Genomic DNA, 27,912 nt, shown 5'->3' on the forward strand with positions numbered 1-27,912 from the left:
AGGCGTTTTCATAGTCTCCGATGGTGGGCCTCTCCTTGGACAGAGTTTGGAATAAGTTGCCCCCCCCTTATCCCTTCTTTCACTTTTGTTTTTGGTTCATATTATGTTACTTGATCCCACCGTCTATTTAGCCTGCTCATTGCAGTTTTATGTAATTTCAGAGTAAACACAAATACATAGAAACGACCTGTCTTCAGTCATTTATTAGATTCGGACTCCTGGAAAGTAGGAAAAATAACAGTAAAATTCTGTAAAAACTATTTATCCTTTTGACCCAAATGCCATTCATTTAGGCTGTTTGACATGATTTTGTTCTGATTACTAATATTCTTGAACCTCCCAGGAGGGTTTCTGGAGCTGCTCCTTGGGCCGGCCTGGCTAGACAAAGGGGTCATCAGCCAGTCAGCTCACTCATAATCCAGCTGTAGCCCTGAGACCATTTCAGCAAAGTCCTAGAAAACAGCAGAAGTGAACTGGTGTGAAGTTAAGAGGGAAAAGTTGGGAGGGAGTTGGCAGTGTGTCAGGAGTAGACTTGCCCTGCTCGGTGCAGAGCTGACGCACCACCGCTCAGAGAGCGAGAGAGAGAGAGAGAGAGGGGAGGGAGGGAGGGAGAGAGAGAAGGAGGGGCGACGGAGACAGACAGCAGTGGCCAGATGGAGCCCTGTTTGTTTGGAAGTAGCTGCCTGCTGCTGAGAGCTGGAGACTCCGCTGATAAACACTATAGGAGGGTAAAACATTACGCAGTCTGGACTTCAACAGGACAGCAAACCACTCTCTTCTGCTGAAGTGTGCTGCTGTGTGTGGACTCACTCTATGCTGCTGGGAGCTCCTACAGCAGCGGGAAATTGTCCCATCTGGATTTTGCGACCTGCAGAGGCAGGTGGGCACATACCTCCCTGGTGGGGGCCCTTTACAGAGGACTGTAGGACTCTGAAGAGGATGTGAGGCCTGGATTACTGTCAGTACCTCCCACCACCACCACCACCACCACAGGGTCAGTTCTCCCTGCCTGATCCTGTATCAGACACCAAGGGAATGGGCCCGGCCTCACTGCAGGAGGAGAGAGAGCCTGAGAAAGAGTCCAAGGAGGAGATGGAGAGCTACCGCTGTCTCCTGCAGGCTGGCTCCCAGCTAGAGAGCACACTGCAGCGTGAGTAGGCATTCACCTCCAGCAGACGGACACTATCAGAACCGCTCCGTGTTGTGGTGCACAGTGCAGCAGACTGATGTGTACTGACAACAGAGGTGCATTAACTTGACCTCAGTGTTCATTTGTTACTTCCTAGAAATATTACACCAGGCGACTGCAGCCTTATTGATGTTCCCTCTCTGCAGCTTTGCTCCAGCAGTGGGTCATTGCTGGGATTATGTCAGCTATTTTAAGCTGTCACAGATGGATGCACATTTATTTATTTATCTTCAATAATCATTTTTAAACGCCTAAATATTTGACTGCGGCTTACACGCATAGAAGTAAACAGCGCGAAGTGGCTATTAACTGAAATATTTGCAAGTAATAAAAATGTTTAAAGTGCTTTTACCGACACATCAAGAAAACATACAAAAATCTCACGAGTCCATCATTATTTAGACTTTTGTCAGAAGGGAAGGAGGTTGGACAGAAGAGGCTCCCGACCATGAATGACAACTTTCATGGATGAGCTTCCTCCAGAGGATAATGAGATTACTTTTGAGACTTGGCAGGCTACAGCTATTGTTTAATTTAAGACCCTTACAACTTCATTGTACCTTTATTAATGTAATTAATTGCATGGCAGACTGTGTGTGTGTGTGTGTGTGTGTGTGTGTGTGTGTGTGTGTGTGTATGTGTGTGTGTGTGTAACAGAGACGGCAGGGAAAAGGCCACTGTGAATTTTCTATTTATACCAGGTGAAGTTTTTCACTTTGCCTGTGAAACGTGAGCTCCTCTCTAAAGGTTTGTGCTGGCCTGTGATGCAGAGAGGGGCAGAGGGCGTGTAACAATAACCCCGGATTGATAATTCACTCGATAAGTAATGATGCCATTTAACTACCGACCTCCTGCCGGATAAACTTCAGTTGCAACATGCAACAGAGTTCTTCCTTATTAGTAAAATGCTGAAGGTTTTATGACATTATCTCATATATGACAGTAAACCATAAGTGTGTGTTGTTTGTATTTCAGAGGTGGACAATATAGATTCTCAACCCCATCCTAATATTCCGATTGACTTTATTGTGGTAACAATATCATTGATGATAGTGTGATGTCACCACACAGGAGAATACAGCCGATCACGTACGAACTGATACTGATTAAATTGACTGCAAATTATTGTGTAAATCAAAATTCAGGTGAGGATGCAAATACCAAAACTTGCAGGATTACTAATCCAGTGACCAGGGCTGTAACTAATTTTTATTCTCATCATTTGTTAATCTGTTATAATTATTTCCTGTGAAATGTTTAGTAAATAAAATTTCAAGAAGTTAACCAGAACCCAAATTGTTAATGTTGCATCACCAACATTACAGTTTCTTCATTTTCTATCAAAAATGACAACAAAAAAATCTGAATCTGTTATAAATCTTGAAGATTTATAACAATATTTCACAGATTACGTGTGACATGGCCCTAACAACTATTAGTAAAGAAAAAAAGATTGTGTAAAATTGTCTTCACTTGTATAACGTTCTTTACATTTAATGGGAAAACAGAAAAACAAAATTGCTCTAAAGTGTAAATTCTAAATTGTAATGGAAAAATTGTTTGCTTTCCTTACTTTAATCGAGGTGAACACTGCAAATGACAACAGTTACTTGACACTTCACCCGGCATCTCAGCAGAAATCGGCTTCTACACTTAATAGTTTCCGTTACTTGGATAAAAACAAAAACAAATCAGCTTAAAACTGAATTTGGAATCGGCCTCATCTCCATCGGTGCCGCGATGCTTTCATATGGTCACGCACACTCGCACAACACATTCATACACTGATGGCATCAGTGCTTTCGGGTTCAGAGTCTCTAGAACCTTCTAGGTGACCCGTCCTGCTTCTTCCTACAGGATTTCCCATCCCAATGTAAACCAATTGAGTTTTCCGTGTGTCTAAGCTGATGGATTCCATTTTTTTGTCCTCTACTTTTCTCGACCGGAAAGCATCCACCCACCACTCTAATCTCCAGGCTATTGAAAGCTTTATTTTTTTATTTTTTTGGCATAATATCTCATGACCTAAAAGCATCGAGAGGTTAGTTCTCTGTGTGCTATGAACATGTTTGCATGTGCGCGAGGGGATTTCTTGCTCTGCGAGGGATTACACGCGTCTTCATTTTGGGTCGGTAGAAAATCTACGCTTGATTAAAGAATAAAAAATTGCAGGATTCTGCATACACTACAGTTAAAGTAGCCTCCCTCTGCTGTCATCCGTCACAAGCATTTACTAGAAAACTACATCCTTAAATCTCTGCCTTCCTCCGTCTGTTTTAACATCTCTTTATATCCTCTGACATCTCTCAATCTGAGGAGATTTGTTTCCACTTTGTTTTTCCCCCCTCGTAACATTACTCAACATCATAAAAGAATAAAGCAGGAAAAAGTATGGAGGCTTTTTATCGAGGCTCTGCATAGTAAAACTGGCATACATGATTATTCGTGTTTGGTCAACAGAGATAAACTCCGTAGCATCAGCTTAGCACGCAGACAGGAAGGATTGGTCTGAGTCCGGATTTGTTTGACTGGCAGCAAATCTCTGTTTCCCATCACACTGGTAAACATTTGTCTTTTAAAAGCAGAAGAGCAAACAGAGCTTATTCGACCTTCACCCCCCCCCCCCCCCAACCAACACACACACGCACACGTGTCACCTGGAACATTTGGGACGGAGCTCACAGAAAACTTGAGCAAGAAAATGAAATTCACAATGAAGAGCAGATTCTGTGCTCACGACTGACAACGTCTTCTTGTTACATGAAAACTGTGAGGCTGATGACCAGGAAACTTGGCCGAGTCCAGGCATGAAGACATTGGCAAGCTAAGTTTAAGTGCCACCTACTTTCTACAGGAAGTAACCCTGATGTAACAAACCATTTGATTTGCATCAAAAGTTCTTCAAGTGATGTACAGCAACACTATCTATCGTGTGTTTTCTTTAGAACCACCTAGTGGATGCAGGAAGTTGTATTTGCACCACAGAGCAGCTGCCGTCTGCTCTTTCATGCAAAATCTTTTCTTTTTTTTAAACAACTTTATTTTGAACTTAATGTAAAAGACATTGAAATCTGATATCATGTAAACGAACACAACTTTGACATAAAATTTCCGAGCGCAAAGCATGCAAAGAAGTCTGAAATGGAACATGAAGAAGCAAATCAAAGTTTTAGCCCACAAATGTAAATCTCAAGCTTCACTACTCTGCTTCACACTCTGACCCGCACGAGGGTGCCTGCTCGTCGCTTCCCGTAGTTAGGGCCCAAACAGGAGGGCTGCAGGGGCCAAACGTTGACCCTGGTGAAAGTTTGTGCTCCGTAGTGTTCAGTCAGACACGTTGTATTACTGGTGGAGTCAAAGGGACGCAGTGGCTACATGTTGGATCCATTGAAACATGGAGGAAGGTGAGCCAGGGTGGATGTATATTACTGTGACTCAGCTCACTGGCATGTTTATTTAACACACCAGTTGGTTTATGGAGTACAGGCTGCCCTTGCTCTCGCTAAATACACTCCACGTCTTCTGTGTGTGCGTGTGTCTTTAACATGACGCTGCTCTAAAATGCGTTGCTCTATTTCATCTACATGTAACAGAGATGCATATGTGTAATGGTATTTAATTTCTGACACAATGATATACGATCTTTATGTTGCAGTTCGTATTGGTTATATAAGTATGTCTGTGACGGTAACTTTATACGGTGTGTGTGTGTGTGTGTGTGTGTGTGAGAGTAGGCCCTGTCCTGGCTTGGCTCAGCTGCTCTCTGTTACAGACACATATCAAATATTCAGCAGGTAGCAGTGGAGCTCATTACTCACTCCCTCACTCCCTCCACACACACACTGCTCCTGCCTTCAGTGCACGGAAATTAACACCTCCTTTGCTCTTTCAGTTTCTTTTGCCTTCTCTCATCTCTCTCTCCATCTTTTCGGCACCAGTTAATTGTCAATGTCTTTATTCATTATACATGAGCAAATGATGCTTTGTGATCATGTCAGCTTCCTTGTTGTTGCTTAAATCACAGAACAGGAGCAAGGACATGGGACTTAGAGAAGTATATTACAAAATAATTGGAATTTGCTAACATCATTGTATAGAAAATCTGTTGTACAGCATCACTTCAGATCGCCTGCAACAAAGCATTGATACATCTTAATAATCCAGTTTGTCTTGTGCCACATGCAGGTTTATATCTGTCGCAGCAAAGCAGCACTTACAGCGAGGTATAACTGCATGTGTGAGATCAAACCAGGGTAAATAGCTCGCTTTATCACTGTCGCTACTTTTGGAATAAAGCTGCTGAATAATGTTTTATATTATCTCGAATATGATCACTTTCATGTCAATTCCAGGCCACAGAGCAGAGACCTGGAATGAGGGAGCTTTTCAAACATGTTGTAGTTTCCTGTATGAATTGACTAGAATTCCAAGTAGAAGAAATTCTTTCACTGTTATACCTGCAAAAACCACTGCTCACGTTTGTCATTTTATCTTGAAGGATTGTCCATCGTTTGCTGACAAGACAACACACACACACACACACACACACACACACACACACACACACACACACACACACACACACACACACACACACACACACACATATATATAAACACAGATGTATATAAAGTAAGTACAGTCTATTAATTAGAGAGATTAAAGGAGTTAACTAGTTTAGCTCAATGAATTGAACTGAATGGACGTGTTAGCATACTTCAGTCAAAACTCATCAAATGCACTCTGCTCCAAAACGGTCTCGGCCTGCATTGATATAACAAGGGTTGTCTATTACTTTCCCAATGAAAAGAGACTTTAAAATCATCAGACACTGTAATTTTATAATCCATTCATAGTCAGAACTTGTATCCTGACTGGATGCTAACACTTCCCATTCACTAGCATTCATTGTGCTAAGCTAACTAGCGTTCAGAAGGTCTTTTTGGGTCTTAGTGCACACACATCGAGGAGTCTTTAAGAGTCATGGATTTTATGGAGATTCCCAGGCTAATGGTTGTGTCGTCTCCACAGAGGTGACTGTTCCTGTGAGCATGAAGGAGGTGGGAGGCTACATAGAGAAACAGGTGGCGTACCTGTCAGGTGAGAGCTTTTTACACCTACTAGTTGCTTTTCAGATGATTGACATGATCGGATCCTCTCCAGACTCCTCGGCATCAAGCACTTGCATACGGAACCCCGAGGAGGCCGTAGAGAGAATTTCATAGCGCAGAGAGGGCAAAGAGACAGAATACAGGCCAGCATAAGGCCATGAGATAAAAACAGATTCTGTAATTTCTGTTTTAGCCTGTGGTCACAAATTAATTAAGTTGAGGGGACATGTTTTATCTCATGGCCTCAAAATATGTTTTGTCTCTCCATGCCAACCACAAAAAACAAACAAAAAAAAACCTCTCTATGGCCACTCTGGGGCTCCGTATCACAGGACAGGACAGTATGTGATGGAGAACGTGACGAACCGTGTTTTTCTCCCCAGGTGGCCGTGGTGAAGACTCCAGCGTCATCATCACTCTCCCAGAATGCTCTGCTTTCAGTGACATTCCAGAGGAAGCTTTAGCCAAAGTCTTTACATACCTCACTCTCATCCCTCGGTGTGTCCTCCTTCTTGACTTTCTGTGTCGCTCCCTCTCTCCTCCTGCAGTGCACCAAAATGCCTCAACTTGTATTCTCAGCACAGCTCTCTGCCAAAAGTCCTGGGGAATTGGGGGTGGGTAGGTGGGGGGTTCACTCTGCACGCCATTCAGGTGACTTTAACTGAGAAAGAACTAACATATTGACTTGTAAAGCTCACATGTTACATGTTTTTATTTTGCATTCTTGTCACACCATCTTGGTTCTCTGCGGTATTTTTCTCTTCGCCACATTGATCAGGATGATTCTACATGTGTGAACTCTTCCTCCTGCAGAACCAGCCAACCAGGAGTCAAGTTTATCATCATTCTAGACCGAAGACTGGACACATGGGCCTCCATCAAAACTGCACTTGCCAGAATAGCAGTGAGTCTCATGTCTTATTCAAACAATATTCCGACTGGATGGATTAGACGTCATTTATAGTTACTATAGCTTCGATGTTGCTGTTGTATTTGGGAGCTGCTGTCCATGGTGCTGGAAACCTCTCCCCTGTACTTTTCCATATGACGAGTGACCTGAATCTGAGTCTGTGAATGTCCCATTGCGTACACTGCTGCAAAAGTGTGAGTAGGCAAAAATGTGATGACGGGAGGGAGGGGGGGGGGGGGACGCTGAAAGGGAGAGGAGAGGATGAGAGGGAGGAAGACAGGCGGGAGGGAGGGAAATATTGCAGTCGGCGCTGCCACCCTCCGTCTGAGAGGCTGCAGGCGGGCTGACGCCGTTCCCTCACAGCCGGACTGGAACTTAACGCTCATCCCCGAGATGGCTTCGAACACGGTGGCCAGCCGCCTTTACCAGCGAGGGATGCCGAAGATCCGGAGGAGCCCGGTAACTGCATGTTGATTCATTTCCTTCATCCTCTGAAGAGTTGGGGTAAGTTTTTGGGCGGGCACTCGGCTGAATGCGGCAGCAGCTGGCGAGTTGAGCACTGCGGTGCAGAGCAGAGCGCTTCTGCTTAGTCATGCAAACCTGAACGAGCCCCCATCAGACTCGTGCGGGCGGGTTCACGCGTATTTAACGATCCTTAGGTCTGGCATTACAATAGTAGTCAATCGCAGGGGAGGTGCGGTGGGGGGGGGGGGGGGGGGGGTTGCGTCACATGCAGATGCACCGGCGAGACAACAGTATAAAATCCACTCGCGGGACAGTGCTCACGTGACCCGGTACAACACCTCTGACGTTTATGTGCCTTCCCAACAGTAAACCTCAATGATGCCCCAAAATGACAATGATGATTGACAGGTTGCGTCTTGCAGTTGCAGTTTTACTGCATCAAATTTAGGGACGATTCTAATGTTTTAACCATCTTATTGAATCTACATGAGAGGGATAGAGAGTTACCTTACAAGGCGATGCTCTCACTACAACACTATGTGCTGTTTGTATAATGAAGAGTTCTTTATTGATTTATTATTGGTCATATAGGATGTGTCCCAATGAGATTATAAATCCCTGGCGCATAGCCAAGACAAGACAGGACCCAAAAAATAAAATAAACAAGTAATTTTATACTGATACACAACAAACTAGACAGTGTTACTGTGGAAAAAAACCCAAGGTTATAAAACAAGACCAAAAAAAAAAAAAATGCAATAAATAACTACACACGGAAAAAAGTACAGCTTGAACCTTGCATTCATGACAGACAATGAGTACAGAAGAAGAGCAATACTGGGCTTTCACAGATTTATTTAAATGAAAAAAATTTTAAATGAAAAAAAAAAAAAACCCAAAACAACAATGCCTGCAAATGACATGCCAATATTAGCTTTCATCCATACCCATGAATATCAGTTTCTATTCTACCTCAATATTTATCCAAACAGCATTTAAAGTCAAACAAATCTGAAGTTTTGAAACTGGGAATTCTGCACTGCTTGCTTCAGTATTATCTTAAAGTACAGCTGCAGTTTTTTAAAACGTCAAGCAAATGTGATGTTTAATTATTTGTCTTTATCTTTTTTTTAATTCATTTTTTGTACATTTACACATAGATGAGTTAGCCTATGAGGCTCCCTTAGTGATGTCATGTTAACGGTGTGTGAGAATAATGTATTCTGAGCACACACTCCTACAGTCACCTCAAATGACCGGAAAGTGAAATGCAGCATGTGACGTGTATGTATGTGTGTGTGTGTGTGTAAGTGGTATAGTGGCAGAACCTTGAATCCATTAGGTTGGACAGTAATCGGCTGAGTGACAAAGAGCCTGAAACCTCTCCTGTCCGATATGGAGGCTTAGAGCTTGTAAATGCTTTTTTCATCTGTTCCTCCGGTGTCATCACACTGAATTAAAGCTCCACCGATGTGTCCGCGCCTTTGGATTTGTTAATTACGCCCACCAAAGTCATTCCTCTGTGAGCTCCGTCATCACTATGACCGTGATCTCCCTCCTCCACTTCAAGGCTTCCTTTCCCGGGAATCTCCACCTGGTCCTGGTGCTGCGACCCACCAGCTTCTTCCATCGCACCGTCACTGATATCGGCTTCCGCTTCAGTCAAGATGACTTCATGGTCAAGATGCCAGTAAGGCAGCATTCCACCGTTTCCAAACATGTTCCACATCATGACAACTGGCGCCTCATTCATGCCATGATGCTTTACTGTGGTGGACAGAGACACAAACACACCATGACTTCAAGTTTAACTTTGGAAACAACTGTGGAGATAAAGAAGGGAATAGAACTTAGATGTCACCTCAGGTTTAAAAACTTGTTCTTGTTTTGTTTTTTTTGGTTTTTTTTATAAAAAGGCCCAACCTTGATGGCACGTGTGTAGTTTAGCGTGTAAATCTACAGCTCTTGAAAGCTTCCTGTGAATGTTTCTGGAGTTCTTAGCCTTGTCTCTGCCCTGTGAGGTGGTGATGCTGAGCTCCGTCACAGACCTGCTGCGCTACATCGATGAGAACCAGCTGACCTCAGAGTTCGGAGGCACTTTGGACTATTGTCACAGCGACTGGATTGTTTTACGAACGGTAAGATACGCAGATGTATTGCAGTCGAACATTTAATTCCACACACACTTTCACAGGATCTAACTTTGGCATGTGGATGACATCAAAAAAACAGACCCACTTCACCTTCCCCAGGTGGTTTTCATTCAATCACACTAACAATCTCAAAGCATTTGTCCAAAATATTTAATTTTGGTGTTGTCATTTTATATATATGTTGTATTTTCATGAGCACTCTGCTTCTCTGCAGGCTATTGAAAGTTTTGCTGTTACAGTCAAAGACATTGCCCAGATGCTGCAGGCCTTTGGCACGGAGCTGGCTGAGACAGAGCTGCCTGCAGACGGGAAAGCACTTGAATATCTCCTGGAGTCACAGAGTGACAAGTACAGGAAACTCAAGGTCAGTATTCCAGTTCTATCATCTGAAAAGTATTTTTTACAGTGTCTGTTTTGCTCCCAAGTGAGATTAGTCACATGGCAACTGTTCAGCCATTTGCACCTGCCCATTTAGCTGTCTGTAGTTTCATGTTTTTTTTTTTTAAAGGAGCATGTCAACTTTAAGGGAAATTGTGTGTGTGCATTAGGGAGCTGAGACCCACAGAGACCAGTTGACCACGAGTTAGCTTGTCGCAATGAATGGTAGTGGTAGTGTAATGGTAGCATGAGCGTATCTCTGGCTCAGCTTCCAAAACCTGCTTTTCCTGCCCTTTGTTTTCTGGCTCAAATAGATCAGGTTTAAGATCTTGGTTTGTGCAGAAGTAACTTCCTCCTCATCTTCTCTTACAGTCAGACATAATCAGAAGCAGCAGCCACTCTTCTAGTTATCAACATTTTGTTTTGATGGCTGAAGTTTTGAGATGTGCATTAAATCACTGCACACAGTCAAGAAATTAGTTCCAGCTATGATGAATCTGACTATATTTTATCTCTCAGGTTTTTTTTTTTTTTTTTTTTTACATTTGTGGGCAGATGTTATACATACCCCCAGTTCAATTGCTGCAGGCAAAGATCATTTAAGGAAAAGAGGGTTTTTGTTTTGGCTTTCAACAGAGGTATGCTAACACTCCCCATCCACTACCCTTCATTGCGCTGAGCTAACTAGCAGCTAGCTTGTCTCTGTGGGTGTCAGCTACCTGATTTAAACAATTTAAAACAGAGAGCTTGAACCAAAAAAGGTCACTCACTGACCATAACTTAATATTGTTGTTTTGTTTTTTTTTGCCATCATGATCTGATCCAATGATTTTGTTCAATAGCAGACCACTACTGCGAGCTGTTCATTGATGATGTAAATCTCCCTGAATATGATAGGATGCAATCAGATCTGTGTCGAAAGAGGCTCGCCATCTCTTGTCAAGCCTGGAAACGACCGAGAAGGAAGATGACACTCAGTGGGATGTCAAGCTGGACTGTGAGACAGTACAACGGTGAGATTTCTCAAAGAAACTGAATTATTTATCACTGCCGTGCTTAAAAGTGTGTAAACTTGAAGAAGCAGGAGTGACTATGTCTTGGCTCAGTTTATTCACTTTTAATCAAAGTCAGTCTCAATAGTCTTACTGACAGAGTTACAGCAGAAAAAAATGAACTTGACATTTTTTATTTTAGGCTCCTTGCTCAGCTCCGAGACATGGAATCAGCCTTTGACGGATTCTTTGAGAAGCATCATCTGAAACTGCACCAGTATCTGCAGTTGCTCAGATACGAACAAAGCTTTCAAGAGGTGGGTATTAGAAGTAGTTGTCTGTTTTACAAAATTAGTGGTGCAGCTTGTAATGTGCACAGAGCAACATATTATGCTAAGCACTAGTCAGATGATATTGGTGGATGTGACCGCAGTCCTTGGCTACATTCTCACTGCTGCCCTTGATCCTGGTGATGATGGTGATGATGATGATGACGATGATGGTGATGATGATGATGATGCTTGGGTACAGGATTAAGAACACAGGTCACAAACATGGAAGAGAAGGTTGGAAGATAAGGTCAGGACTGAGAAGATGCCCAGAGCTCTGGCCACCGGAGCTGAAGAGCAACAAAAGCAGTCTCCCGGAGCAGGAAGCATGCAGTTGCTTATCATCAGAGTGGCAGATGTCCAACGCCAAGGCTCGAGGGCTGGTCTGCACGAGACCTTGATACGATGGCCGAAGAAGCTCTCCAGGATTTCCCTCTTTTTCTTTATAACCTGTGTACATCTGAGCGTTTGTGTTGTCTGTTAGATGGAGTCGTGCCTGGAGCGTCTGATGACTCAGGAGAAGGAGCTGTCCATCTCTGTAGACACTCCTGATCAAACACAACGGGCTCTCAAACAGCTGGACAGTCTGGAATCAACAGCAAAGGTCCGTGCTTCTCTGTAAAACTTTCATTACATCAAAATATTGACTTTTTTTGTAACTTGTGTGTTACACCAGATAGTTTACATTCCTATTTCTGTGTCTCATTTCCCTTTCACTTGTGTTTCTCATTTGTTGGCCCTATAAGGAAGTGATGGCTCGAGCTCAGATCATCATCCTTCATGGTCACCAGCTCTCAGCCGGTCACCACTACGCCGTGGCTCTCATCATGCAGCGCTGCAACGAGCTCCGCCATCGCTGTGACACCCTCAATGCTGCTCTCAAGACTAAACACTCTTTTCTACAGCAAACAAACCAGCTGATGCTTTCTCTTGGACAAGTAATGAGACATGCATCTATACACACACACACACACACACACACACACATGCACACACACACATGCACACATGCACACACCTCAGGACTTGAATACTTTATTGTGATAAACGTGTTGCCCGCTTTCAGGCCCAGACCTGGTGTGACGATGGAGCGTACCTGCTGGCCAATCAGCTGTTAGATAAGTTCCAGTCCAAGGAGGGGGCTCAGACAGCTTTGAGAGACATTGAGAGACTCCTGGAGAGGGCGCCATCTATGTTGAGGTCAGGACCTGACATTCTGGTCATCGAGTACGAGGCTGTCATCACACCTCAGCTGCAGGTCAGCTGCAGTTACGTGAGGAACAGGCAACATTTCCCACACTGTTGTTGTTACTGTTAATATTTGTGTATTTCAAGTATTTACTCAACTTTGATGACAGGCTAACCTAACTCTGAATTAATCTGTCAGGCCCAGATAGAAAAAACATTTGAGAAGCATGCCGCGGTGCAGCAGATGATCCAGAACCAGCAGGCTTGTCTGCGAAAGCTGGCCGATAAACACGTCCGACCGGTCCAACTAGTGGCCCCCAGGGCTGAAAACCCTCCACGATCCAAGTCTCCTCTCTTCTCCCCCAAGCACGGTACTTTAAACACATATTACGGTGTCAAAAGGAGTCTTTGTACTATTACTTCCACCTCATTCATGGACATTTGTCAAAATAATGATCTGGGTCACACCAGATTTAATGCGAGTCTTTAGTTAGCTGCCCAGGTTTATAGTATATACAGTAGTGCTTTCCTTGAATAAATCTACCCTCCTCCTTTCCCAGGCTCAGTATGAGGTCTAATCTCTGCCCTCATTGCATGGCACCAATCCCCCTCCCCTTACATGTTCCTTGAGGCTCCATCGTTAAATTAACACATCACACGGCACCACTGAGGCAGCCTAAGGTGTTCCTGAATTGGCTTTACGGTTTGCAGGCCACCTTTACAAACAAGCTAGAGCAAGGGTGGAGGGTAGGATCAGTCCACTGGGAGGCACCTGACTGCTCTATGAGTCAGGACGGCTGCTATAGAACCATATGTGGTACATGTACATTAAAGAACCTTTCATCTCCCTTTGTATCCCAAGAGAGATTGCACAAAGCTAACCATGTACAGTAGTACCCAATTAATACCGTATGTGCAATCTTTTATGTTTTAAAGAATATCTCTATCCATAGTGAGTGTGTGTGTGTGAGAGAGAATGTAAAAGAGAAAAAAAATTACTTCTATGTTTTTTAAGTATCCAATGAGAGTATTCAAAAGAAATAAAGAGTAATAGGAGGCTCCCTCAACGCTCAGGAGAACAGACTTTGAAAAGAGGACATGAAAGAGAAGGCAATGATTGAGTTGATCCATACACGCATAGATACACACACACACACACACACACACACACACACACACACATAAATATATATATGCATGCATGCATGCATGCATCCTGCTGATGAATACTCTTCTGTTGTGCATGCAAGGGCATGATTCACACACACACGCACACATAAACACACCCACACCCACACCCACACACACACACACACACACACACACACACACACACACACACACACACACGCTGTAGAGATCAAAAGGCTGTGGATTATTGTGCACCCACAACTTTAGAGGAGACATCCTATTATAACTGATTTCTTCAAATGTCCATCATTACTGATTTTTTCTTTTTTAATTCCTGGATATAAAAAGGTCACAGGCAGGGTGAGCTGATCCAGTTGAGGGATTCACATCATGTTCACGCTGGGCTTGCGGCCATTAAAAAAATTGGATTTACGGAGGGTTCTTAAATTAACCATCTCCTATGTGCACCTCATCAGGGCATATGGAAATTTACCGTACTGAATTATATACTCATAAATTTTAATGAGGTGCTGAATATCGTTCTTTTGCAGGTGATGGTTTGAAGTTCACATTTGACCTCTCGCTTCCTGGGAAGAGGGCATCCCGAAAAAGTCCCAACCCTAGAAAAGTAAGAAGATACTTAACTGAAAAATTTGAGCAGCAAAAATTGTTCAAAATTTCACATGAAGGGCAGAAAAAAGTGTCGCTTGACTGTAACTGAATGGTAGTTGAGTGTTGTCTGTGTGTGTGTGTGTGTGTGTGTGTGTGTGTGTTTACAGATCGAGGTGATTCATGATTACCCAGAGATTAGGACCTGTGTGTCATACGGTGTGAAGGGAGAGGACAGCCCAGACCTCCTAAAGCGGTGAGGCGGATCCATCCGTCTGTCCGTCCATCTGTCTGTCTGTCCTGAGCACTCTTGATGTTGTTTACTTTGTAATTCTCTTTGTTCAGTGCTAATGAGACCCTCTGGCTCTCTGTGTTGACGTGTGTGTGTGTGTGTGTGTGTGTGTGTGTGTGTGTGTGTGTGTGTGTGTGTTTGTGTGCCCATGTTACAGTCACGTGATGAGGGAACTCATAGAGACGGAGAGAATCTATGTGGAAGAGCTGCTGTCAGTGCTGCTGGTGAGAAGGATTTACTTTTATCCCACAAAAATAAAATCCTACTGCATGGTATAATTTGTTCTCTCAAATTACCCTTATTAATAATTAACATTTCCAAAACTGCGTTTCTGTGATTCAATCCTGCAGGGTTACAGGGCTGAGATGGATAATCCAGCTCTGTCAGGGCTCCTTCCACCAATCCTGCGCAACAAGAGAGACATCTTATTCGGAAATATGCCAGAAATCTACAATTTTCACAGCAGGCAAGTCATTAATGACACACATCACGCACAGACCTGTTTAAACATGTAAAACAAGCCTGTACGTCAGGTGTGCAAAAGAATCCAAACCTACTGCTGCAAGACAGTTTAGTTTATCATAAAAAGCCTTTGATCAGACCTCAATCAGAATTGTTTTTTGGTGAGAAACATTTGTGCCTGCATCTACCGTCAGCTGAGCTACAGCTTTTACATTGAATTATTGTTACAGCTGCTGAATTACCTTGTTGCAAAAGGATACTTTAGCATATACGCTAATAATCCTGCTGCAACGATGCGTTCCGAGGCATTACTCATGTGTATCTTAGTTTAAACTGATGTGATGGGATAAGCTGATGCTTCCTTTAGTCACTCCTCTCTGGATTCTTTGGGGTATCCAGGGTTTTTCTTCAGGATCTGGAAGGATGTCTGGAGACTCCTGAAAGTGTGGGTCTCTGTTTTCTAGAGAGGGTGAGAGAAATTTAATGTATATTTTAACATTCTATGAGTGATTTATTAGGATTATTTAACACATTGTCGCTCCTGTATCCCCAGAAAGAGAATTTCCAAATGTATGAATGCTACTGTCAGAATAAGCCGCGCTCTGAGGCCCTCTGGAGACAGTTCTCAGATTGTGCCTTCTTCCAGGTGAATGTGGCTCGGATTTCTTTTATTGTCAGAATGCAAGACCAGTGCATCAGCTGTCTCTACGTGACAAAATATTGCATTCATAAAAATATCTCTCTCTTGTTCTGGGCTCTTTTTTTAAAAAATTTGTCTTCCCTTTCAAGGAGTGTCAAAAAAAGCTGGAGCACAAACTGGGACTGGATTCCTACCTTTTGAAACCTGTTCAACGCCTCACCAAATACCAGCTGCTGCTTAAGGTTAGACAGAGAGCAGAACATAGACTCACACACGTACACGCACACACACACACACACACACACACACACACACACACACAAATATATATAGACACAGATGCATATAAAGTAAGTACAGTCTCTTAATTAGAGACATTAAAGGAGTTAAAGTGTGTGTGTGTGTGTGTGTGTGTGTGTGTGTGTGTGTGTGTGTGTGTGTGTGTGTGTGTGTGTGTGTGTGTGTGTGTGGCCTGCCAATGTCCTGTATAATCTGTGTATTTTCAGGAGCTACTGAAGTACAGCACGGATTGTGAGGGGACTTCTGAACTACAGGGGGCGCTAACAGCCATGTTAGACCTGCTCAAATCAGTCAATGACTCCATGCATCAAATCGCCATCACAGGATATGAGGTCAGAAAACGTGTGCAAACCTGAATACGAATGAATTTTCAGAATGGCAACATACATGTGCTGTTGTAGAGAAGTGATCCTCAGCAAATGCTTTCTGCGGCTGTGCTCCTCACAGGGAGATATTTGTGAGCTGGGCCGCATATTGATGCAGGGGTCTTTCAGCGTATGGATCAGTCATAAGAAGGGTCCCACCCGTATGAAGGAACTTGCCCGCTTCAAGCCAATGCAGAGGCACCTCTTCTTGTATGAGAGAGTTTTACTCTTCTGCAAGCGGAGGGAGGAGCATGGAGACGGCTGTGATAAGACGCCCTCCTACAGCTTCAAGCACTGTCTGAAGGTGGGTCTGCTTGTCATAGAGGAATACACCAGTTTATACAGCCTTGACCCATTGGCTATGATATATCAAATAGGTTTAAACATACACAAAAATCAGTCATTTGTTTTAAGCCGGTCACTTATCAGAACATTTAATGCTCCATCTGTGTGTAAGTATACACACATAGAACTTGTGGCAGCCCTACATTTATTTTATGGAGGAGGTTGATAGAATTGACGATTTCCGTCCTATAAAAAGACTTTTCAAGGATTCAATTCTTTGAAATAGAATGAGACTTGCTTTATTTATATACACGCAGGATTGGTTATTGGACGTAGTGTAAAATCACTCTCTATTTCCAAAAGTATATTTTTTTTTACCGTGTAAAACTGACTCGTAAAAGTTGAAATCTTTAACAAACTTTTTTTTATTCAAGCAGTAAATTGAAGGAAGCTGTAGAAAATGATACACTACCATTACCATTATTTGAAATAATGCCTTGTGAGAAGTAGGTAATAAGGCCACGCGCCGGGGAAAGTATTAATCATATTAACTGACACAAACAAGATAAAGCCGGTGAGAGGTTTTAAATGTCAGTTGTGTTTGGGAGTTTAATAACTGATGATGATGATGAAAGTGGACATCTGGAGGCAGAACTGCCAACCGTCCTGTGATGTGAGGGTGACCCACTTAATCTCCCAAGCTCTAACTGCCCCATTTATCCTGCATTAAACGGTGAATTAGGGAATTTTTGAACACAGCGTGTACAAGAGATGAATATGTCACCACCCAGCATCAACAGTTACTGACCGTAGATGTAAACACCAACAAATGGTCGATTAGGCTGGGCTTTACACCCAGGCGTGATCGGCGGGGGTCACATCAGCTGGACCCGACGTGTTCCTTCTCGACACCTTTTGTTGTGTGTTGATGTTTGGAAGCTGTCACAGCTGGTGTCTCACCAACAGCTGCTACTGCTGCTGCTGCTGCTGCTCTTGATTTATTATTAAGAATGCGGGGAGGAAGCAGTCACTCAGCGGAGGTGTGTGTGTGTGTGTGTGTGTGTGTGTGTGTGTGTGTGTGTGTGTGTGTGTGTGTGTGTGTGTGTGTGTGTGCGCGTGCGAGTGTGTGCCCTGACAGGACAGATGTGTTACATGATGTAAGTCTGATGTATGATGGGTTGTTTGTGCTGCTCGTCCTAATGCCGTGAGTGTGCCGGTGTCAACAGTCTATGTCTCTTGACAGATGACTGCTGTGGGGATCACAGAGAATGTCAAGGGAGATGTGAAAAAGTTTGAGATCTGGTACAGTGGCAGGGAGGAAGTGTATGTGGTTCAGGTAAGGAGTCTGAAGAAGCTTCATGCTCAGTTTAAATATAGTAGCTAAACTGCAAATATCAGATCAGAGGGAGCTGCAGCTCGCTGCTGTCAAGATGTTCAACGTGTTGTGATGTTGCTGTCGCCTTTATACAGTAGAATAGGGATATCTGCTTCAACTAAAACATATATTTGTGAATATATATATATATATATATATATATACAGTAATCATATAGTTATATTCCCTCACTGTTTTTTTTGTTTGTATTGTTTTTGTTTCATTTTCCTCATGTTTTGAATAAAGGTTTCATTTCTCAGGCTCCTACGGTGGAGGTGAAGATGGCCTGGCTGAACGAGCTGCGTCGAATCCTAACGAACCAGCAGAAGCTGCTTAGAGGTTTGTGACATTCAAAGACATTCAAAGGTTCGCTCTTCAGAGCTTTGCCATATCGCTCTCTCGCCTCTCATAGTGTATTTTCTTCACCATCGGTTGTTCCAAAGCTAAAAAAGGAAGATTGATGCTTAAAAATCAAGTGAATATTCACCTGAATCATTGCTCTTGTCCCAGATGAGGTGTACCAACACGGCCAGCTGGGTGGACACGGGCAGCTCTCTCCATCCCTCTCTGAGAGGTCGGTGCTTGCTGGGCATAGCTCACTGTAGTATGTACATTATTGTATTAAGATGTAGTTGTTGATGCACAAACATTTTAACACAAAGGTCTACACAACCCCCCCCCCCACACACACACACACACACACTCACAGCAACACCAGTTGCCTCTGCTGAGTCTTCGTATGTAATGGCAGCTTGCATAAATGTGACCGTTTCATTCACGTTGCCCGTGGTAGAAGGCTTCGTGTGGGCGCAGGCGCCATCCTGTCCACTGCTGTCTGGTTGCCCATCCCCACTCCTCCCATCCCCCACCTGCAGGGGCATGCGGCCGTCCAGAGGGGTTCCTAGGGGCTGTCTGCCGGGGCTGGACTTTGTCTCGCTGTCAGCTGATGTGTTTCTGTGCCTACGATCCCGGAGTCCTCGTCCCCGAAGCCCCCGGCAACGGCCCCGGCGGCGCCCCCACCACCGCCCCCAGCGCCACTGACCTGCCCTAACACTCAGTGGTAAACTCAGCCTGGCTCACCTCACCTTGCCCTGGCATGTGGTGACCCCATTTGGGGATAAAAATCTGGGCTGCTGTGTTTGCATACTGACCATCACTTGCAAGCCTTTTAATAGCCTCCATTCTAATAAGAATGAACAACCACTGTTATTCCAACATCTTGCTAATTTGCATGTAATGCACTATAGAGGCCAAACATTAAAAAAAAAAAGAAGTTTGGGTTTCATTCCATGAATTTCTTTGATTTCCTCATGACTCCCACGTTGCTTTTAAAGATGGGGCTCGTTTTTAAGATCTATCAATGTATTTTTCATTATTCAGGAAAATCCAGCATCAAATAATTCAGTGACTCAATCTCTAAATTTGGATCTTGATGAATCGAGGCCAGATCTTCCCTCACATGCGTTACACAGCCAGTAGTGTGTGAGTCCAACGTGCCCCCCTCTACAGCAGAGGAGCTTGCTCTGTTCATGCTGTCTGGCTGTGAATGGTTGACAATAACATCGATCCTAAATCTGTACTTTTTTTTTTTTTAATCTTTGAGTCGAATTTGGTCATGTTTTATTCTTTCTTGTTGTTCCCTCAGCAAGCAGCAGAGGGCGTCGGTGAGCTCGGAGGACACGGAGTCAGGGAGGAGCAGTCCTGATCCCCAGCCTCACTCCCACAAACACCAGCACAACCGCAGGAGTGCGTACATCTCATCCACACACATTTATAACTCAATAATGAAAATTGCTGGTGACTAAATCCTCTTTTTACCCTCAACACTTCACTTGTATATTTAGGAGCTTGGGGGGGGGGGGGGGGGGGGATCCAGCTTCTAAGTTATTGGCCCAGTAAATAACGGCAGGTCATTGAAATGCTGATATAGTCACTCAGTATTGACAGAGTGGTTTTAAGGTTTAAAGATAGTTAGTATTAATCAGTACTAACAGCCAGAGTACCGTGTCTCCACAGGTTGGCCGGGAGCTCATCACTCGGTGGACATCTGCGAGAGTCTGGAGGAGTGGTCTGGAGGTCGCGACACCTTCCACTCATCTGACACGGAGGAGGTGGTTTTGGTACAACTGGTGAGAGCAATCACTTGAAATAAAAACCCACAGCAATAAGTCATGATGCACCTTGTTAAACTTTTGTCGTGATACTCAACTAAACATGGAAGTAAATGCGTTGCAGAGGAATTGAGGCGTGTCGGGTTAAGACAAGTTTGAGGTGTGTTAATGTGGTCATTTGTAATGAAAAACATGCTCATCTGCCTTTTTTTAATGAAAGAATTCTCAGATAACATTTGAAAATCCCATTACTCTTTAAGAGGAAGCTCAACATGTCAGTGCTTGTAGTTAATTTTAAGAATTGTGGGGAAAATGCCTTTCTGGTTATTTTGTAGTTCTTTCTTTGATTATTATTACTCATATTTTGTAGCCCGTTGAGAGTCTCAGAGCCAAAATTCCCGTTTATTTGTACATCGCATTTCAGACAACAGCCATAAACTCAATATGCTTAAAATAAAAGCTAACAAAAACATAACATGACATTAACAATACATATATAAACTGTTCAAAATAAGAACCTATATAGGACACAGGTATTTAACATATACTCATCTAAAATGAAAAGATAGTAAAATAAATAAAAGGAGTAGGATGCGGTGGTATTATCATTATTAAAAAGGGAATAATAATGATACATGATAATAATACAATTCATATTTTACCATTAACTAGAAACTTAAAACCAGATTAAAAACTTGCTTAAAGAGGTTTTGGTCTGGTTTTAAAAGAGTCGTGTGTTAGAGCCCCACTTCGGGCATCGCGAACAGTGTTCCCATGGTGATCCATAAAGTGTTTGTGTTTCTGGTTCAGTGACTTTGTTTGACATTTGTCCTTGTGTTTCAGTCTCCGGGCAGATACAGAGCTTTAGCTGACTGTCTTCAAAACGGACCAGACAGCATCACCGTCAAAACTGGTGACATCATCCAGCTTCAGTGTGAAGACAACAAGGGCCGCTGGTAGGTTTCCTGTCCTGCCCGTGACCTCAAGTTAGCTGAAATCTTTCCTAGCCATTAGCGAAATAATCAGAGAGAGCAGAGTCGTTTATGTCGCTCTGGTGCAGGACCTTTGTCTTTTGAATAGGAATCCATGTGTATCTAAATTCCAAAATGTAAAATTTATTTTTATTTCAACTTCTCTAATTTCACCCCCTTCCCTCTCTCATCTTAACTCCTTCCTCGCCACTCGTCATCCTCAGGCTGGTTAAAAATCTAAGTCGACGACAAGAGGGCTTTATCGTTGCTGCCAGCCTGCAGCTGGCCATAGGAGACAGCAGCCGAGGACACCCGTCCAGACTGGGAGGTAAAGAATAGAAATGACAAAAAAATGTTGAGTTATTGTCTTACTTTACATTTATTTTGAAGTAATTTTCCTTCCAGACCCTGGGAACTTGAAGGTGAGAAAGCTAAGTACCCCGTAGAGAACCAAGCACAGGATGTGGCTCAAATATTGGTCTGTAGATGAAGACGAGCGCCATCTTCATCATGCACTTCTCTCTCCCTGGAGCTGTCCACTTTCTTCAGCACAATTCATTCAAAGAAGAAAATTGCGGGCACCTGAGGAGGATTTTTCTCTCAGAATTTGTCTGATGAACTCCTGGGAAGCTGTGTGGCGGCATCAACGAAGGCAACGAAGGGGGACGGTTGAGTTCTCTTGGACCATCATCAGCATCTCCCGCCATCCCCCTGACTGACATGTGATTAAGCTGGTGTCCCTATGTGACTCCGTCATTCAGAGTTTGCTGCTGCAGGAGTGAATCAACCCAAGGAAGCATTTTTTCACCCTTTGTCACTCCAGCTATTACTTGAGATTATAGTGTCTTTTCAGCTGTGTGAGTGTGTGTGTGTGTGTGTGTGTGTGTGTGTGTGTGTGTGTGTGTGTGTGTGTGCGCGCGCGCGCGCGCGCTGAATGGATGGGAACCCAAGATCCGCCTGAAATATTTCTTAAAACACTTTTGTACCAACATCATTTTTAACGTATTTCAGTGTGTCATCTTTGTGTAGCTAGTTTTTCATGAAATAACTTAATTATTGTATTTTTCTTATATTCAATTCCTCGATGCACCCACTCGTCTATGCAATCCAGGAGTTAGAATGCCAAAATGTGCCATGCCATAATGCCTTTTTAGTCTTTTGTCTCTTGTATGTCTCTTTATAAATACTGTTTGTAGAATATTATGTGTATGCTTCAACCTTTACAATCATTCAAGAGGCACTTTATCAAGGTGGAAGGACAATCAAGAGAAAAAAAACACACCCCACCTATTGAAAGAATGTGCTCTTCCTTTGCTGCTTTACCTCTCCGTCCTGTTTCTGCGGCTGTTATTTACATTGTTTATTCTTGAATGAGTGAGGAAGGCGGGGGAGACGTACCCCCCCCCCCCCCCCCCCCCAGCATGGTAGCACTCTGACATGCCTGTGTTGTTAATGTGAAGCACAGGCGAACGTGATGAAGATTGATGGCACTGTAGATGAATGGGAGGAACGCGCCACAGCGCTGCTCTCCTCAGATTATCACCGCATCCTCAGATTTGTCAGTCACAAAGAACAGAGTGGAAAAAACGAGGCGGGGTTAGAAAAAACAGAGAGAGAGAGAGAGAGCGAGAGCGATGCGGTCTCTCCATCACAGAGGTTTATTATTTCTTCCTCACTAACACAGCTCAGTAAATCTTGAGTTCCCCATTAAACGGGATCATACTGCCAACATGAAATGCACCCTCTGTGTTGAACACGTAATTAAATATTGATTGCAGACTTATATGAATTTACCACATCAAATCGATGCTTCAGTCGGAGAGCTGCCTTTGATAGGCTGCGTTTGATATGGAGATGAGCGTAGAAGGCAGCAGGGGCTGCTTCTCGTTACACATTTCCTTTGTTAATTAATTCATTTTGCTGTCATGTTGTTCCTTCAAATTTGTTAGGTATCCGTGCTGCCCCAAATTAAACCACATCTGCGTTTATTTCCTGGAGCCACCCTTGACCGCACAGCAACACGTCACGTTCTTTTTCTCTGTGTGCTTCATGTATGTGACAAAATTAAACCATTTTAACTTCAATCAAAAACGCTGCAGATTTTGCACAGATTTTCCGAAATGGAAAAAAAAAAAGACAGCTTGAAATATGAAATATGTAGTTGAGCCGAAACTTGTTTCTTTAAGATGAAAATGCATGGCAACTGAGCAATGAGCAGATTTGTGTTGGACCTTCCCCAAACCAGTTCTTTTTTTCTTTTTCTTTTTTTGCATAACAGTGAACAATTACCGATGAATGAAAAATAAACTATTTTTTTGCAATACTTGCATAAATTAAAATATTTATAGTTGTAACTGGTGATCTGAAAAGGGTTCTGCTTTTGGATGATTAGAGAGGAAACTCACAAATGTCGACATTCTTGTTTCATACACACAAATTTAATCAATTTCCCTCCTTTTTGTTTGAATGAAACTTATTTATACAATAAATGGACACAGATTTTCCCCCTCTTTGTGAGTGTTTGGGAGGGATGCAGTGTGGTGCATCGGTGAGCAAACAGAGGAGCCACTACTTGTAAAACCTTCATTCACCAGCAGATGGAGTCGATGAGCTTTCATGTAACTTTATATGCGCGCACTGAAAGTATGGCAAGAATTTGATCTTGTGTTTATTACAAATATCTCTAAAATATTGTACAATTTAATGCAATTCTAGAACATTTCAAAGTAGGTTATGGCAAGAAACCTTTGCTGTGTGCTGGCACGGTTTGTACAAGGATTTCTCTCGTTATTCCTTTGTGTAAATTATTCACTGACAGGCTTTTTCTTACTTTCCCTCTCTCTTCCTCTCTCTGACACATACACACTTTTTCCAAGTGACGAGACCATAAATTATTCCCTGCCCCCTACATTCTGACTAACCATCCCGATTAACTGAATCTAATTCTGAGCCTGTCCTTAGTTTTGAATGTCTGACAGGACATCCTGACTTTCCAGATCAACTCATCTTGTTCCTCTATGATATTTGACTACTCCTACGCTTGACTTTCAGTCAACGGCCTCCAGAGGGCGTAAAGCACCTACACATGATCAGCAATGAGGTGAAAGCACAAAGGTATTGACATGATTGGTCTCATACTGTCACAACATAAGTTTTCAGTTTAGGGAGTTAGTTATGATGTCAACAGAGCGCAAGGTCATTCATGAAACAAACTTAGTGTTTGGGATTAAAGGGCATCAATCAAAGGGATGTTTTATTTGACATGTCACTTCTTTTTTAATCAAGTATCAGGGTCCTCCACATCAAATTCTGGCCTCTTTTTATCAAGTCCCATAACGTGTTGTATCCATTGGTAGTAAAGGGACACCCGGGTGTACACGCCGTATTTACCTTCCTTTGCACATTCTTCTCCCCAGCTTACAATGCCCGTCAGGAACCATGTGTCATGAATACTGTTTGTGTGAGGACCCCCACTGTCTCCCTGACAGGAATCCTTTTCCTCATCATAGTACCCTGCACAGAACATGAAGGGAGTGATCCTGGCACTGCTGCTGTCCTTGCATTCGGTCCGATCTGTGAAGGGAACCTCCACCTTCTGCAGCATGTTAGCCGTGGATCCCAGGAAGCGCGTTCGTCCCCAGCCACTCACTGTAGCTGGGGACGACTCCTTCACTAGCATCTCGATAAAGGCCGTTGGCCCTATGCAGATGGGCCGGACAGTTGTAGAGAAGGTGATGGGGTTTTTGAGGTACAGCAGGGCGATGTCATGATTGTAGAAACTCAAACTAACATTGTAGAGTGGGTGCATGTGTTGCTCCAACACATCATAATCCTGCTCTGTTCCCTCTTTGGTGTGGATGTTATGTTCCCCTGCAGGAAGTCAGGACACAAACCTCAATCACCAGTCATAGTTAACGCAGTACTTCACCCAGGAAGTGTTCAAAAGAGTGCAAAAAATAAGATTATTTATCATTGATCTTGATAAAGAGGTCATTGATTATATCAGGCGATGCACTTGAAAGTTTATAAAAGGACGTTTGCGGACAGTTGTGCTATTGTTAATATGAAGCATTAGCTGCAAGCTAAATATACATGTCGCTGGTTATTCCTGGATTCTGGAGTCTAAGAAGTGATGTGAAACCAGAAATGTTTTCGTGAGTTCAGGAGACCTACTTTATGACTTGAAAGGTGGAATGCACTTTTTTGGGTGAAGTAATGCATAAGTGGATTTACTCTTCAATAAAAACATGACGTCCCAAAATAAATAGCATATAAAAGATCTCCCTTTGGAGAGCAATAAATATATGAAATCAAGAATTACTGATAAGGTTGAGACAATAACTGTTGGCTGCTGCTTCTGTGCTTGATTCTGGAACAAGGTTTTGTCATATTTGATGAAAAAATATGAAGATAAATAAATCTGTTTTTTTCTCCCTTCACATGGAGCATAGAGATGTCTGAATCTTACCCACTCTGATGAAGAAGCCGCCTTTAGCCTCTATCAGGCAGTGGGCGGCAGTGATGACCCATCGCTCGCTGAGGACGGAGCCTCCACAGAAGGGGCTGCCGGTAAGATGGTCAATTAAGCCTGCCTGGTAGAAAAGGAAGACTGCTCGTGAGAATAACTACGAGATAGTAAACATAATGCTACTTTTCAAGTTGTAATAAAGTGTTTATATATGCATGATAGCTTACCTGCCAGGGGATCTCTCCTGGAACCACCACTTTACCACCTACAATACGTTTAAAAGGTCTAGGATTCTCCTCCGTGGGGATCTCAGAGTCTTCAGACACCCACAGGGGCAGTTTTGCCGGGGATCGGCTTACTCTTGAGCCGTTTGTGGTTGGAAGAGCCTCTGTAGTAGAAGCTAGAATTGAGGGAGGGGATGTGGTGGTGGTGTTGGTGGTGTTGGTGGTGGTGGTGGTGTTGGTGGTGGTGGTGGTGTTGGGCAGACTTGCATTCTCCTTATTGAGGAGGAACCTTGAGAATGATGTGTCTCTTGACGCCAGAGCGGTTCTACCACATGGGAATTCAGCTGGCAATGTGAGAAGAGTGGCATTTCTGATTCATTGTGGAACGAAGGGTTGTTTGTGGCAAATTAAAAAAAAACCCAAAAAAAACCTCATCAAATAAATTCATCAAGAATTCGTCATTACCTACAGGTTGACACTGCAGCCCATCCTGCATCAGCTTGTATCCCGTTGCACAGGAGCATTTCGCTCCAAAGGTTCCCAGTGTTTCACAGAAGTGCATACAGTCTCCATTGTTGACGTCACACCTTTTGGCTATAACTGAGGGAGGAAACATGCAAACCTATATTACTGATATAAACGGGCACCAGTCAAGGAATGTTGTCACGGACGATGTTTTTTTTTTCTTCTTCTTAAACCCTCAGTTTAGTCTTACCTTTTGTTACATTAATTACAATTTTGGAAGTCAAGAGGTACACAGCCGACCTTAGTGGCAAGGAGTTACGTCATTCAATGTAATTAAACTGAGGGTTGAAAAAAACCCCAACAAATCCAGTGATGTGTAAAAATAAATTTGTGCTTAAGAACATTCCATTGATGTGTTAAAGCCTGTGACATGGACCTGGAGCAGTGCCACGCCGGTGTGTTCTGGTTGGTGCAGGTAGAGAGAACTTTAGTTGCTGTTTTTAGAGAAGCCAATCGAATTTTGAACGATCAAAGAAGATAATGGCTGGCTGAGATCTGACCACCTCTCTCTTCGCACCCTATCTAGGTCATAGAACATGAAAAAAAATAATAATTTGATGGAATTTCTAAATCCAGCCACAAGACTTTCATGTACCAATCTCACAGCTCATGCCAGTGAAGCCCGACTGGCATGTACAGGTGTAGAAACCCAGGCGGTCCTGACATGACCCCTGGTTCAGACATGGGCTGGAATTACACTGGTTGCCGTCTGTGGAAAATGAGGCACGACACAAGTCAAGGCAATAAAGTGAATACAGGGTCAAGAAATCAACAAATTCAATGAAAAACAGGAACGCAAACATTTCTGCTGTTCGTCTGTTTTGTAAGAAGTAATTAGTTGACCGTTCTTACCTATGTAGCCGGCCCAGAACTCCATCTAGAATACAGAGAAAAGCCTTAGATTGATGCAGGCACCCGATCTAAGAATGTGCTGAATTAAAAAAAAAAAAAAGAATACACACTGTCTTTTCATCATCCTCAAAGATCTCCCTGGCCTCCTCCAGGACACACTTTTCCTCTATACATTCTCTCTCTAAGTTGCCTTCCAGCACCTCCTCAAACATGCCAGTGTTGTAGCGTTTTTGTCTCCGTAGAATGCCGTTAGCTGCCTGACCAGACAGAAACACTGGACCTGTTTAAAAAAAAAAAAAAAAAATCACACCGTCGTTTAAGTCTTCATCTCACAAGTTAAAACAATTCAAATGTGCATTTGTGTTCTTTTGTGCACGAAAATAAGACCTCTTAATGTCAAGCCGGCAGCTAAAATAAATCCAAAGTTATATAAAAACTATGAATGTGCATCATAAAGAATGTCATACCTCCAATACATGGCTGGAAGTCTGAAAGTAAGATACATAAGCAAAACAAAAATACCGCTGCCATTCCAAAGAGCTGTGTGACACACTTGACCATCACTCCAAAGTGCAGGGTTTTGTTTG

At 43.1% G+C, this 27,912-nt stretch overlaps 2 protein-coding genes across 4 annotated transcripts; one reads left to right on the top strand and one right to left on the bottom strand.

Moving 5' to 3' along the window:
* Positions 1 to 658: 658 nt before the first annotated feature.
* Positions 659 to 24,931, top strand: mcf2a (MCF.2 cell line derived transforming sequence a). 3 transcript variants are annotated; one of them, XM_086221874.1, is made up of 30 exons: positions 659 to 1,150; positions 6,221 to 6,289; positions 6,684 to 6,798; positions 7,114 to 7,204; positions 9,246 to 9,365; positions 9,697 to 9,813; positions 10,043 to 10,192; positions 11,104 to 11,219; positions 11,401 to 11,515; positions 12,012 to 12,131; positions 12,274 to 12,465; positions 12,594 to 12,785; positions 12,915 to 13,086; positions 14,398 to 14,474; positions 14,626 to 14,711; positions 14,905 to 14,971; positions 15,098 to 15,213; positions 15,609 to 15,678; positions 15,763 to 15,855; positions 15,999 to 16,091; positions 16,356 to 16,481; positions 16,597 to 16,818; positions 18,043 to 18,135; positions 18,435 to 18,513; positions 18,685 to 18,748; positions 19,820 to 19,920; positions 20,191 to 20,303; positions 21,129 to 21,241; positions 21,481 to 21,584; positions 21,662 to 24,931. In XM_086221874.1, the coding sequence occupies exons 1-30, from the start codon at positions 1,036 to 1,038 to the stop codon at positions 21,700 to 21,702; spliced, it is 3,342 nt and encodes a 1,113-aa protein (XP_086078000.1). In that variant the 5' UTR covers positions 659 to 1,035; the 3' UTR covers positions 21,703 to 24,931. The 3 variants fall into 3 exon arrangements, 2 of the variants coding, with proteins under 2 accessions (XP_086078000.1, XP_086078001.1); XR_015118900.1 differs by lacking the exons at positions 20,191 to 20,303; positions 21,129 to 21,241; positions 21,481 to 21,584; positions 21,662 to 24,931 and having other exon boundaries at positions 18,421 to 18,513; positions 19,820 to 19,901; XM_086221875.1 differs by lacking the exons at positions 19,820 to 19,920; positions 20,191 to 20,303; positions 21,129 to 21,241; positions 21,481 to 21,584; positions 21,662 to 24,931 and adding an exon at positions 19,050 to 19,712.
* f9a (coagulation factor IXa) lies at positions 23,512 to 27,912 on the bottom strand. Its single transcript, XM_086221876.1, has 8 exons — positions 27,793 to 27,912; positions 27,436 to 27,605; positions 27,326 to 27,350; positions 27,069 to 27,182; positions 26,414 to 26,548; positions 25,952 to 26,292; positions 25,725 to 25,848; positions 23,512 to 25,126 (listed from the first exon to the last, which is right to left on the bottom strand). The coding sequence occupies exons 1-8, from the start codon at positions 27,884 to 27,886 to the stop codon at positions 24,537 to 24,539; spliced, it is 1,593 nt and encodes a 530-aa protein (XP_086078002.1). The 5' UTR covers positions 27,887 to 27,912; the 3' UTR covers positions 23,512 to 24,536.

Source organism: Aulostomus chinensis, chromosome 13 (assembly GCF_037954235.1).
Source record: "Aulostomus chinensis isolate RoL2024-O1b breed Wild chromosome 13, RoL_Achi_v1.0, whole genome shotgun sequence".
In the NCBI taxonomy this organism is placed as follows: Eukaryota; Metazoa; Chordata; class Actinopteri; order Syngnathiformes; family Aulostomidae; genus Aulostomus; species Aulostomus chinensis.

Coding starts and splice junctions, on each gene's coding strand:
- f9a (XM_086221876.1), bottom strand. CDS start 27,886: ATGGTCAAGTGTGTCACACAGCTCTTTGGAATGGCAGCGGTATTTTTG. Junction 27,183..27,325: donor GTTCTGGGCCGGCTACATAG/GTAAGAACGGTC, acceptor CATTTTCCACAG/ACGGCAACCAGTGTAATTCC. Junction 25,127..25,724: donor CGGCTTCTTCATCAGAGTGG/GTAAGATTCAGA, acceptor GACTTCCTGCAG/GGGAACATAACATCCACACC.
- mcf2a (XM_086221874.1), top strand. CDS start 1,036: ATGGGCCCGGCCTCACTGCAGGAGGAGAGAGAGCCTGAGAAAGAGTCC. Junction 11,220..11,400: donor GACTGTGAGACAGTACAACG/GTGAGATTTCTC, acceptor TTTTTATTTTAG/GCTCCTTGCTCAGCTCCGAG. Junction 13,087..14,397: donor TCTCTTCTCCCCCAAGCACG/GTACTTTAAACA, acceptor GTTCTTTTGCAG/GTGATGGTTTGAAGTTCACA.